The 13,503-nt window shown below is 38.6% G+C and overlaps 1 protein-coding gene across 1 annotated transcript; it reads right to left on the reverse strand.

Moving 5' to 3' along the window:
• Positions 1-3,611: 3,611 nt before the first annotated feature.
• On the reverse strand, positions 3,612-9,030 carry tmem129 (transmembrane protein 129, E3 ubiquitin protein ligase). Its single transcript, XM_062043680.1, has 7 exons — positions 8,748-9,030; positions 6,704-6,762; positions 6,363-6,620; positions 5,677-5,837; positions 5,439-5,598; positions 5,268-5,340; positions 3,612-3,924 (listed from the first exon to the last, which is right to left on the reverse strand). The coding sequence occupies exons 1-7, from the start codon at positions 8,950-8,952 to the stop codon at positions 3,746-3,748; spliced, it is 1,095 nt and encodes a 364-aa protein (XP_061899664.1). The 5' UTR covers positions 8,953-9,030; the 3' UTR covers positions 3,612-3,745.
• Positions 9,031-13,503: the final 4,473 nt, after the last annotated feature.

The raw sequence follows: 13,503 nt of genomic DNA on the forward strand, positions 1-13,503 counted from the left end.
AACTGAAGCAGAATGAGTCCATAACACCAGCCAAAAAATTAAGTAATATCTAAATGGGGGACATTTTTTATGAAAATATGGAAAAGCTGCTGATAGTGTGTTTGATGGAGAAACAGCTAAAAAGCCATACTGTAGAAATCCACTCTTCCAGGTAAATACAATACATTACCATTACATTACTACTGCAGTTGTTTGTACCACATTCTATTGTACTGTTTTTATACAATATTTATTATCTAAAAGTTAGTTTTTCTTTTTAAAGGTCGTGTCACGTGTTAAAATTGTGACGTTTTGGAGGGACAAGCGCCAAATACATTTATTTAAATTTATTACAATTGGCAACGCTGATTTGAGATACAAGTGTATTGAGTTTTAAGCTGGTAAGGTGAGGGACTACTATTTGAAAAAGGTAAGCAAATAATAAAATGTATATACTTGGCATTTGTTTCTCTATTCACTTTTATTCATCCATCCATCCATTTTCTACCACTTGTCCCTCTCGGGGTAGCAGGGGGGTGCTGGAGCCTATCTCAGCTGCATTCGGGTACACCCTGGACAAGTCGCCACCTCATCGCAGGGCCAACACAGATAGACAGACAACATTCACACACTAGGGCCAATTTAGTGTTGCCAATCAACCTATCCCCAGGTGCATGTCTTTGGAGGTGGGAGGAAGCCGGAGATGCAATACAAAATTCAATACAAGCTGTGCCTCCCCAGCTGCACAGCTACTTCCCAAACCCAGTGGGTCTGCAACAGACGGCGCCATCATCTCCGGTGGGCCGGCAGACGCCACCATCATCTCAGGGAGGCTAGCAGGAAACTGAACCAAAATAAGAGCGCTTACAGGAAATAAAGACCGACACAGAGGAAAAAGGGACAAGCCTGACAGTGTTTCCTCTCCTCCATAACCCTCTGAGTCCGAGCAGGTGAATGAGGGAGCGATTAGTGACACGACGCTGTGTTGGGCTTTCAAAATGAAAGCAGTATCAAATAGATTGAACTTTATTGTCATTGCATTTAAAAATTACAACCAAATTACATTGCCAGTACAAACCTGTTCAAGATCAGACATACATTTACTGGGTGGACAGAAAAAGAACACTGATCGAGTCCATAAAAAAGGAAGGCAAAATGGTAAACATGGGGGATAGAGGAGAAAAAAATCAAGTCCCAAACTAAACTCCTGGGGGGTTAGTTAGAGACTAGAATAAAACCCTCAAGCAAAGCACATATAACTACATACAACTCCAGACTTGCAGCGAGGGGGAAAATGGGGCAGGCACCTGGCCCGAAGCTGTCGCCACCTGGGGTGCTGCCCCGTTTCCTGTCTTAGCACATGGGGTGGAGCGTGGGATGTGGGGTACCTGTGTGTGTGGTGTGAATTTTCCTGGACGTGAGTGTGTGTGTGCGTGTAAGCCTGCAGAGTGGCTGTATTCCACGGTTTTGGTGCTCTCGCAAACGGGCTAACACAGCCAGTCTGAATTTTTGTCCTTCGCAGTATACTTTTTAGGTGGGACAAATGTGTTTATCTCCAATTTTGTCCACACCTGTCGCCATCTAATGACAACAGTGGGGTCTTCAACACACACTGAAACTCCACGGGAGCGAAGCCAGTGAAATGAAGTAAAACGAAGCGTTCCGCTGCAGCAACCCCAGTGAAAGTTCGATTCAAAAACGATTTTTTCCCGATTCAAAACGATTGATTCTCTATTCATTCAATACATAGGATTTCAGCAGGATCTACCCCAGTCTGCTGACATGAAAGCAGAGTAGTAGATTTTTGTAAAAAGCTTTTATAATTGTAAAGGACAATGTTTTATCAACTGATTGCAATAATGTAAATTTGTTTTAACTATTAAATGAACCAAAAATATGACTTATTTTATCTTTGTGAAAATATTGGACACAGTGTGTTGTCAAGCTTATGAGATGCGATGCAAGTGTAAGCCACTGTGACACTATTGTTCTTTTTTTCTTCTTTTTTTATAAATGTCTAATGATAATGTCAATGAGGGATTTTTAATAACTGCTATGCTATTGTAACTAATATTGATACTGTTGTTGATAATATTCATTTTTGTTTTGCTACTTTTGGTTTGTTCTGTGTCGTGTTTGTGTCTCCTCTCAATTGCTCTGTTTATTGCAGTTCTGAGTGTTGCTGGGTCGGGTTTGGTTTTGGAATTGGATTGCATTGTTATGGTATTGCTGTGTATTGTTTTGTTGGATTGATTAATTTAAAAAAAAAATATATATATATATATATATATATATATATATATATATATATATATATATATATATATATATATATATATATATATATATATATATATATATAAAATAAATACATAAATAAATAAAAAAATCGATTTTTTAAAAATGAGAATCGATTCTGAATCGCACAACGTGAGAATCGCGATTCAAATTCGAATCGATTTTTTCACACACCCCTAATGTTTATATTGTGCTCACGACAATAAACGCTTTCAACCTTAATCCTCTGGAGTGGACGGGCGTGCTTCACAGAGTTGTTCTCTGCCGCCGTGGTTGTGAAAGTGCTCGATGATATGCAGCGCCGCTTTTTAATGTTAATATCGATGAGAATCACCCTCATTTAATCGTGGCAACCAAAATTTTAAAAGTGATTAAAATTCAAAAAATTGTCAGCCCTGGTACATACTTAAATTATTTTGTAGTGTGGAATGTCATAAATGTTGTGTTTTTCATACCTACAATTGTAATTTCATTTGATCAAACCTTTTCTGACAGGTTTATGCTATTTTTCTTAGTGTAGATTGTTTTTTGATTAATGATTCATTACAGTTAACTGAATGACTCAGTAAATTGAATGATAATGATAAATGATAAATGGGTTATACTTGTATAGCGCTTTTCTACCTTCAAGGTACTCAAAGCGCTTTGACAGTATTTCCACATTCACCCATTCACACACACATTCACACACTGATGGAGGGAGCTGCCATGCAAGGCGCTAACCAGCACCCATCAGGAGCAAGGGTGAAGTGTCTTGCCCAAGGACACAACGGACGTGACTAGGATGGTAGAAGGTGGGGATTGAACCCCAGTAACCAGCAACCCTCTGATTGCTGGCAGGGCCACTCTACCATCTTCGCCACGCCGTCCCCATGATGCAGACACGTTTGTTACTGGATACTTTGTAGTACGCGCCTTGAAGACTTTGTATGCGTAATATGTAACTGTAAGTATTTAATACTTGTTTATAATGACAAATGTGCTGTTTTAGATTGCAATGTTGTTTAATTAAGGACACTTTCTACATAGGTCTAGCTTGTGTGCAAAATACAAAAAACAAGAAAAAAAATACCAACATTGTGTGCTTATTGGAGGACATTTAGATGTTAACTGGCAGCCCAGCTTTACACGAGTAAATACACTGCAGGACTGCTTGTATCGGAGATTATATTACACATTTTGCAGGCAAGCCAATATAATCCAAAAGTTGTTTTTTTTTGCTAATATTAGACCAATATCCGATATTAATATTGGCTCGGGACACCCCTAATTATAACTTACGCTGTCAAACTTTAGGATTTAACAACAGTAAAGTAAGTGTCAGAAAACAATAACAGAGGCAACAACCATTTAACAGGGGAATATAAACAATAAAAAACTTCTTACCAGGCCATAAACATATGGTGATGCTTTCAGACAACAGAATAATATGTTAAGACCAGCGTTCATTTCATAGCGATGATGTGTGTCAGCGTACCACACACACATCCAGTATACAGAATTTGGCTCTACATGTGGGACAGGGGACTACGCTGGACAACCAGGTCTCAGGTCTTTGCTGGTCTTGGCGGCTGGCAAACCACCGACCCAAACAGGACAAACACCACATGGGTCTGCAGAAACACTGCTCGCACTCTGAATGAGCTCCTACAAACACACAGTGAGTACAAAAGAGTCATACCACAACAAAAACTAGTGATGGGTTGATGAGGCGTCATGAAGCGTTTTGACACATTGCAAAACTGTATTGATACTGTGTCGATACTGTGTCACTAAATACTGACATCTGCTGGACATTAAAAATCCCTACAGGCAACCTATGGACCGACTCAACTGACACTGATTTTATGACCTAGTATATACAATAATATAAACCAAGTCATTGTATTTCATTTAGGATTATTTCATATCTTCATTTAAATCAAAATATATTTTTGTCTTTTTTAGATACAGTCAATAAATAATGTGAACATGTATCATAACATGGAAATCTAAGAGAACGTGTTGTGAATGAGGATGCTTGTGGACTGGGAATTTTTTTTTTTTACACATTTTTATTTAAAAAAAACAGTTTTTCCAACGTATTACATTTTAGAGGATTTCTCTTCTTAGTTATTATTTCTCCGGCTGTAGAAAAGACCCGCTCACAGGGCCGGATGCGGCCCGCGGGCCGCAGAATGCCCAGGTCTGATTAATGGATGCATAAAGTAACCCCAGCCTCTACTGTAGCGTCTATTATATGTGCCTTATAACGCGGTGCGCCTTATATATGAACAAAGTTTTAAAATAGGCCACTCATTGAAGGTGCGCCTTATAATCCGGTGCGCCTCATAGTGCGGAAAATACAGTAGTATCTCAGGTAACTAGGACTTTTTAGTTTTTTCTTTTTACGGAAAAAATTTTGAGATATATATCGTATATCGCCATTCAGCAAATGGAGCGGAAAACACAACCAAAAATTGTAGGCTTCTTCACGCGACGAAGCCGGCCTACTTCACCACAGTCTGTAGTCTATTGAAACCCAGGCTGTGGTGGCAGCGACGAGGTGGAGACGTGATGGCGACAGGCCGAGTTACACCAACCCTTACACCCACCCACCCCCTTCCCCAGTCTGTCCGCCGGAGAGACACTACCTTAACTAACACATTTTCTAGTTGAAACACTGCTCTACTTCTGTAAATAAGTAGTAAAAGGGCAAGCTATTGTTACATAGTTTCTGTTATGTTTTTAAGAACTTGTAACACACCTGCCTCTGATGTCCTGATAAGAGTGTGCTTTAATGTTTATCATTACTGTATCATAGTTAACTTGTTTTGCCGTAACAATGTTTAATTGCAGTACAATTGATAGCAGTTTGTTTTTATGATTACAGCAGTTTGATCCTGGAACACTTTTATTCCAATTTTGTTGTTTCCAATTCAAATAATTTCTTTGAATTGTCACTTAAAAGGTGGTTTGACCTTTAAGCTTTAGCACTCACACATATTTACCTTCTTCAGAGCAGAGTCTGATGAGCTTGGTATTTGCTTGAACCTGCATACAGCCAATACAAGGCTCCAAATCCTGTGTAAGGACAACAAATAGGGTAAGATAGCCTCTTCTTGCTTTAGACTCAGAACAGCAGCTGTACAGTAATCAGTAGCAGAAGTATTATACTGTACCTGTCCACTAGGGAGTGAGTAAGGCTGGTTGAGCTCCACCTGAGTCCGGAATGTTTCTAGGAAAAGTTCGCTAATGGTTCGGTGAATAACTACATTTGCTGAGTTCCTGATGGGAGCGTGGAGCTTCTCCCTGAGCTCTGCATACTCTGTGGAGTTCAACCTGGAGGAAAAAAACTAACTGATACAATTGGACTTTGTGTATGGTCCGTGGAGTTGTTGTCCTGACAGTGGATTGTACCTGATATCAAAGGGTCCCACAGCAGGGTTGGTGCTGTGCACCCTCAATGTTAGCAGCTGTAAGGGCGAGGATGAGTCGGGGCTCAGCTGGTGCTGAATGGACTCGGTCACAGTCACATGACAGTCACTCTGTGCAGCCATGTACACATGATAGGTGGTCACCTGCCATGCAAGTCAGATTAAATGTGACCCTTTGTCTACTATACCTATAACTTTTATGAGTTAATGTTTATACAAAACATATATATAATCCTTAGAACCAGTGTCCTCTACAGCAGTCTAAACTAAAACTACTGACTGGATCTGAAGTTAACAAGCTACAGCAACACCTTACTGACATAAATCACATTAACAAGAAAATAGGTAACTGCCAAAAAGGAGAGGACTTAAAGTGGTGCCTTGAGGAACGCCACAGTTATGTAAATCACAAGTTTGGACCCCAGTGTTCTATGTTTGCTAGCAAGGTTAAAAAGTCAATGCAAGGACCTGCCAATGTGTTTACAGTGGTCCAAGTTCCTCCACGCAACAGGAGCACTCTAGTGGTTTTAGAAATTTGCTGCAAAATGTTTTGTCTCCCAGGTGTTGAACTGAATTCGGGGGCCGGTATGGTATCATTCCCGGGCCGGATTTGGCCCCCGGGTCACCAGTTGAATAAGTTTGCACTACATAATGCAAATACAAACACACCTTTAACACCCAGCTGTCTGTGACAATAACTCTGGCTCCAGGTGCCCCAGTGGCAAACTTATCGATACGTCTGAACTCTGTGTTGATGCTTCTGGCCACTGAGCCCCAGTTTGAGTGAGGCGGCTGCACATGGGCCTGCAGAGCTCTGCTCATCGGATGGTTGTACCAGTGATGGCGGGACCAGTAGAAGATGAGCGTCCAGCTGCCCAGCAGGAGGCACACGGAGAGACTAAGGAACATTCTCCAGTTGTCACTCAACTAAAAGGACACAACACATTAGACACATTGAGATATTACCAAACAACATGACTCAACATGAATTTTTCAAAAGACAATCTAACCTGGTGAACATATGTCAGATGTTTCTCTGGAGCAGCGATACACATGCCCAGGTAGTAACCTGCAGATATGGAGAACAATACAGCATGTTTAGAAGTAGTGACACCCATTGAAGATATTTGCCATTATGTACATAAACAGTACACACACACACACACACACACACACACACACACACACACACACATATATACAGTACAGGCCAAAAGTTTGGACACACCGTCTCATTTCAATGTGTTTTCTTTATTTTCAAGACTATTTACATTGTAGATTGTTACCGAAAGCATCACAACTATGACACCTGTGAAGTGAAAACCATTTCAGGTGACTACCTCTTGTAGCTCATCCAGAGAATGCCAAGAGTGTGCACAAATGTAATCAGACCAAAGGGTGGCTATTTTGAAGAAACTAGAATATAAAACATGTTTTCAGTTATTTCACCTTTTTTTGTTAAGTACATAACTCCACGTGTGTACATTCATAGTTTTGATGCCTTCGGTGACAATCTACAATGTAAATAGTCATGAAAATAAAGAAAATGCATTGAATGAGAAGGTGTGTCCAAACTTTTGGCCTGTACTCTGTATATATATATTGTTGCAATAAAAAAATATGTGGACTCTTTGGGATTACTTGTATTTCTGCATAAATTGGGCATACAATGTGTTGTAGTCTTCATCTTAGTCACAATAATAAACAGTTTGCTTAAACTATCACTGCTCAAAAAAGTACATTTTTTCATTTTCCTATTGAACACAACATACAAACATTCACAGTGTAGGGTGGACAAAGTATGTAAACCCCTAGTTTGATTACTTTCTCCGAGAGCTAAGTGGAGCCAGTTATTATTATTTATTGAGTTTATTACATTTTATCTATTAGTATCTCTCCTCCCTGGAGAGGGGGGGCACAGATTAGTTGACGACAGACGACGCGCTAGCTGTTCAAAGTCGGGACCCGGGTTGGACCACTTATATGTGCATCAGTTGGGGACATATCTGCGCTGCTGACCTGTCTCCACTCAAAATGATCTCCTGCTGGCCCCACTATGGACTGGACTCTCACACTATTAACTAGACCCACTCGACGTCCACATCTGCGGTCCCCTCCAAGGTTTCTCATTGTAACCCCATTGAGTTGAGTTTTTCCTTGCTCTGATGTGGGATCTGAGCCTAGGATGTCGTTGTGGCTTGTGCAGCCCTTTGAGACACTCGTGATTTAGGGCTACATAAATAAACTTTGACTGATTGATGATTGATCTAAGGTTGAAGTCATCTATCTATCAGTTATCAGTGTCAGTTAGCAGGGAACCATCCAGAGGTATAAAGTAATAATAGTAATAGATGTTATTTGTAAAAGCAAAAGTGCATTTCAAAGTGCTACAGTGCATTAAAGTGTAATTACTGTAGTCAGACAGGCAACATTGTGTATTACCCACAATAATTAGTTAGATATGGGATGTTTACATGTGTTGTGTTGTCATGGAATGTGTTGATAAACAATAATGTACTGATAAACAATGTGTTCATGTATTGATATAGAATGTATTGACGAACAATATGGTGCTATAGAATGTGAAGTGTTGCTGTATATCAGTATATCACTGATATGCTCCCACTATATACGCCCTCTAGATCACTAAGATCTTCTGAGACCAATCTGTTAGCGGTTCCAAGAGTAAACTCAAATCAAGGGAGATCATCATTCAGTCACTATGCAACACATAGCTGGAATAAACTTCCTGAAGATGTCAGACTCTCCCCAACTCTCACTACTTTTAAAACTAGACTGAAGACTTTTATGTTCACCTTAGCTTTCAGCTAAATCTTTTAATCTTTTAACTTTTAACGTCTGCACTGTTTTTATTTTTATTGTCTGCATTTTAATTTTGCTTTTATTTTCTTTCATTTCACTTTGTTGTCTGTGAAGCACTTTGAGTCTGCCTTGTGTATGAAAAGCGCTATACAAATAAAGTTGCCTTGCCTTGCCTTGCCTTGCTGTAGAAGGTATAGATGAACAATGTTGATGTTAAAGAGTAAAGAGTACCTAGTGGCAGTGCCGAGTGGACCAGAAGAGTGAGGCTGCTCCTCCTGACATGATATTGTACAAATCCCACGTCCTCACTTCCTAACCAGGAAGAAAATAAGTTCTGGATCGTCAAACCTGCCGAACGGAACTCGTTGGGCGTAAAAACAAAGCAGAGAGAGAAAACAGTGTAGGCTAAAGTAAACGTTAACTCCGGACTCTCCATATTTTGTTCAGGTAAAAGATTCAAAACAAGTTGCTCTACTTCCTGCTTATATACTTATTCGTTGTGCAATTATGTGGAAACAAGCATGGAGGCCTGATTGTACTGCCCCTATCGGCACTGTTTTATAGTGCTTGGCATTGTCACCCTCTAGTCTAGTGCAGTCTTTTTCAACCACTGTGCCGCGGCACACTAGTGTGCCGTGAGATACAGTCTGGTGTGCTGTGGGAGATTATCTAATTTCACCTATTTGGATTAAAAATATTTTTTGCAAACCAATAATTATAGTCTGCAAATTATGTGGGAGCTCCACTAACCACGTTAAACCCAGATTCCGATCTATCAAAGGTCTTAACTCATTCTCCTTCTATGCCACATCAATATGGAATGCACTCCCAACAGGTGTAAAAGAAAGGGCATCTCTATCCTCCTTCAAAACCGCACTAAAAGAACACCTCAAGGCAACTTCAACCGTAAACTAACAAACTTCCTTTCACATCCTATCTCCCCGGACTGTAAATAATCAAATGTAAATAATCAAATGTAGATACTTATTCTTATTCTTATGCTCTCTGATCTCTATCTCTATGTCCACTACTTGCTGTACATATCCTACCAAGTCAGTCCTTGATATCGTGTTGATATCAACCAAACCTAACACCCCCCCCCCCCCCCCCCCCCCCCCCACACACACACACACACACACACACACACACCCCGGATTGTAAATAATGTAAATAATTCAATGAATATACTCTGATGTTTATCTTGTGTGATGACTGTATTATGATAATAGTATATATCTGTATCATGAATGGACCCCGACTTAAACAAGTTGAAAAACTTATTCGGGTGTTACCATTTAGTGGTCAATTGTACGGAATATGTACTGCACTGTGCAATCTACTAATAAAAGTTTCCATCAATCAATCAATCAATGTTGTTGTTGAGTGTCGGGGCTGTTTAGAGCTCGGCAGAGTAACCATGTTATACTTTTCCATATCAGTAGGTGGTAGCGGGTAGCTAATTGCTTTGTAGATGTCGGAGACAGCGGGAGGCCGTGTGCAGGTAAAAAGGTGTCTAATGCTTAAACCAAAAATAAACAAAAGGTGAGTGCCCCTAAGAAAAGGCATTCAAGCTTAGGGAAGGCTATGCAGAACGAAACTAAAACTGAACTGGCTACATTGTAAACAAAAACAGAATGCTGGACGACAGTAAAGACTTACTGTGGAGCAAAGACAGCGTCCACAATGTACATCCGAACATGACATGACAGTCAACTATGTCCCCACAAAGAAGGATAAAAACAACTGAAATATTCTTGATTGCTAAAACAAAGTGGATGCGGGAAATATCGCTCAAAGGAAGACATGAAACTGCTACAGGAAAATACCAAAAAAAGAGAAAAAGCCACCAAAATAGGAGCGCAAGACAAAAACTAAAACATTACACACAGGACAACAGCAAAAAACTCAAAATAAGTCACGGAGTGATGTGACAGGTCGTGACAGTACACCTACTTTGAGACAATTAAGAGCTGTAGTTATGCATGCTTGGTTATGGTTTAAAGTCATATCCAACAATTGCGACAAATTTTTACTGTCAACTGAGTTCGTTTTTTAATGATTTCTGCTGGTGGTGTGCCTCCGGATTTTTTCAACACAAAAAATGTGCCTTGGCTCAAAAAAGGTTGAAAAACACTGCCCTAGTGAACCTAACAGAGATCAACAACTGTGCTCCAAATTTGGATTATTTATGGAACTTGTGTGAGCCTATGGCTTTACGCATGTATATATTTTGCATTCTTCTTTAGTTGCTTTATTGAGTTTACAACCCCCTGGTGCTGTTTTGTTTTGTACTGTTTCTGTACTTGTTTTGAGTATTATTATGTATTTGATTGTATGTAAATGTAGAATATTATAAAGGTTTTGAAAATTAAAAAAATTAAAATAAATATCAACATCTTCGAGGCTCTTAAAATAAGTCGGTCAAGCCCCAGTGAGTATAACATATTCAAAACAAAAATGTAGGAAAAAAATAAGTTTCCATTTTGATCATAAAACTAAATGTGAAAAAATAATTACAAAACAAATATTCTGTATCAAGACAGACGTTAAATAAGCCCTTTCTGAACAATATATAAACATGGAGACAAAAAATGAGGGGTAAAAGGTGTTGCTGTTTTAAGGTGAATCAAGAGCTCAGAATTCAAGTTTTTAAACGCTAAACTCCTAAATCACAATGCTGCTATAGATCTTTCTTGTTGAAGGCCAAGGTGTCAGAATTTTCCAGTGAAATTTGGCAGCAGCCGGTCTCTGGAGGTTAATTTGTGTCTTTATTACGAAAGCTTTTTTTGGACACTGAATTTATGTAACTGAATTTTTTGTGTTTGCATTTTGTAAACTGAATTTTTTTTACATCAAATTATGCTGACAGTTTCATTGAAATTGACAATTTCAGTGTTTTAAAATTCAGTGTATAAATGGGTTATACTTGTATAGCGCTTTGACAGTATTTCCACATTCACCCATTCACACACACATTCACACACTGATGGCGGGAGCTGCCATGCAAGGCGCTAACCAGCACCCATCAGGAGCAAGGGTGAAGTGTCTTGCCCAAGGACACAACGGACGTGACTAGGATGGTAGAAAGTGGGGATTGAACCCCAGTATCCAGCAACTCTCCGATTGCTGGCACGGCCACTCTACCAACTTCGCCCCGCCGTATAAAAATTATATATTTTAAAATTCACTGTATAAAAATAATGTTAAAAAAATCTATGTATAAAAGTTCAAAATGCGGTTTTGTAAGACCCGTGTCACATGTCTTCAAACTTGACACCTCATTGGCTGGTTCTGAAACAAGATCGATTGCTTCAGTCTTAATTTACCAGAAGTGAGTCTTGCTTTTTGAATCAGGGAATATTTTTAGTCACTGAATTAATATTTTTATTTTTTTTAATTTAATTTTTATTGACATCCAGCATCAGACATTCCTATCCTTTACATCATATTTACATACATCATACATCTGTTGTCTGCCCTAAATGTCCAAATATTTTTTTCTTTATATCCCAACGATGCCACGCCTCCTCCCCAAGAAAGAGACAGCAAGAAAACAAAATAATATTATTTACAGATAAATCAATTAATTAAAGAAAAAAGAAATAATAATAATAATAAATTAATAACAATAATAGGACAAAAATACAAAAATATAAACAGATAATAAATAATAATTTAAAAACAAATATATAGACATTATAATCCTTTTTTTTTTAACAGTACAATAACTAAATCGAGAAATTAAAATCAGGCTTATGGGGCGTGAGATTATTGACCCAGTTTTCCTAGTATGAAGTAAATTTCTGCAATTTATAATTAATAAAAGCCGTTATCTTCTCCATTGTATATATGACCATTGTGATTTCCATCCATTGATTCAAAGTTGGGCTCTCTTGGGATATCCATTTCCTAGTAATGGTCTTTTTACAGGCCACTAGTAGGATATTCATTAAGTGTTTATCTTTTTTTTAGCCAATCCTGAGGTACATGTCCGAAAAACAGAGTCTTACGTTCAAGGGTTATTTCACATTTGAAAATATCCTGTAGAGCTTGGTGTATCTCTTTCCAATAATACTTTATGGCAATTTTTATACACTGAATTATTTTTACACTGAATTTTAAAACACTGATTTTTTTTCTTTAGTTAAATTGTCAGCATAATTTGATGTAAAAAAAAATTCCATCCATCCATCTTCTTCCGCTTATCCGAGGTCGGGTCGCGGGGGCAGCAGCCTAAGCAGGGAAGCCCAGACTTCCCTCTCCCCAGCCACTTCAAAAAAAATTAATTTCACAAAATTCAAACGCAAAAATTAAGTTTCAAAAAAAGGCTTTTGTAATAAAAACACAAATTAATCTCCATACCGGTCAATCATTAACAACTAGTGTCTATTATTCCAGTAAAAAAAATACTAAAAACAGTACTTGATGTGGAAAAGCGCCATAAAGCAGGGATGAAACAGAGCGGAAACAGCTGGAGAAATGACTGAAACGCTTCCTGCTCTCCAAAGTAAAAAGGCAGCTTCACAAAAGACTAGGAGGATGATTTCATAATTTGCACACAGCGCTTCAGTTTTTCATTTGTAAAACGAAATGTATCATTTTATATGTACTTCACAATTTTGTGTTGACAGTCTTTTACATGAAATCCCAATACAATGTTTGTAGCCAGGAAAAATTCAAAGGACAAAAATAGTTATTTCATCCATATTTAGTTATTAGTGCTGTCAAAGGCCAGCGCATTAACTCGTGATTAATCACAAAACATTATCACATGAATCATGTACAAATTAATTGCCCAATTTATTTTGAGGGCACATGCTTCTTTACAATACCCGCGGATGGCTACCTGAAAGTTGCAGCAGGAGCAGGTTGTTGTTTGGTCAGGGATCAGATCAAGAATCCTGGTGTGCTCGCTGGAAAATGTCACTTCACATAAACCCAGTTGGGACTTTGTTTGAAACTGTTAGCAAGTTTTCAAAAAATACAA

The sequence above is a fragment of the Entelurus aequoreus genome, linkage group LG04, assembly GCF_033978785.1.
Source record: "Entelurus aequoreus isolate RoL-2023_Sb linkage group LG04, RoL_Eaeq_v1.1, whole genome shotgun sequence".
Lineage (NCBI taxonomy): Eukaryota > Metazoa > Chordata > Actinopteri > Syngnathiformes > Syngnathidae > Entelurus > Entelurus aequoreus.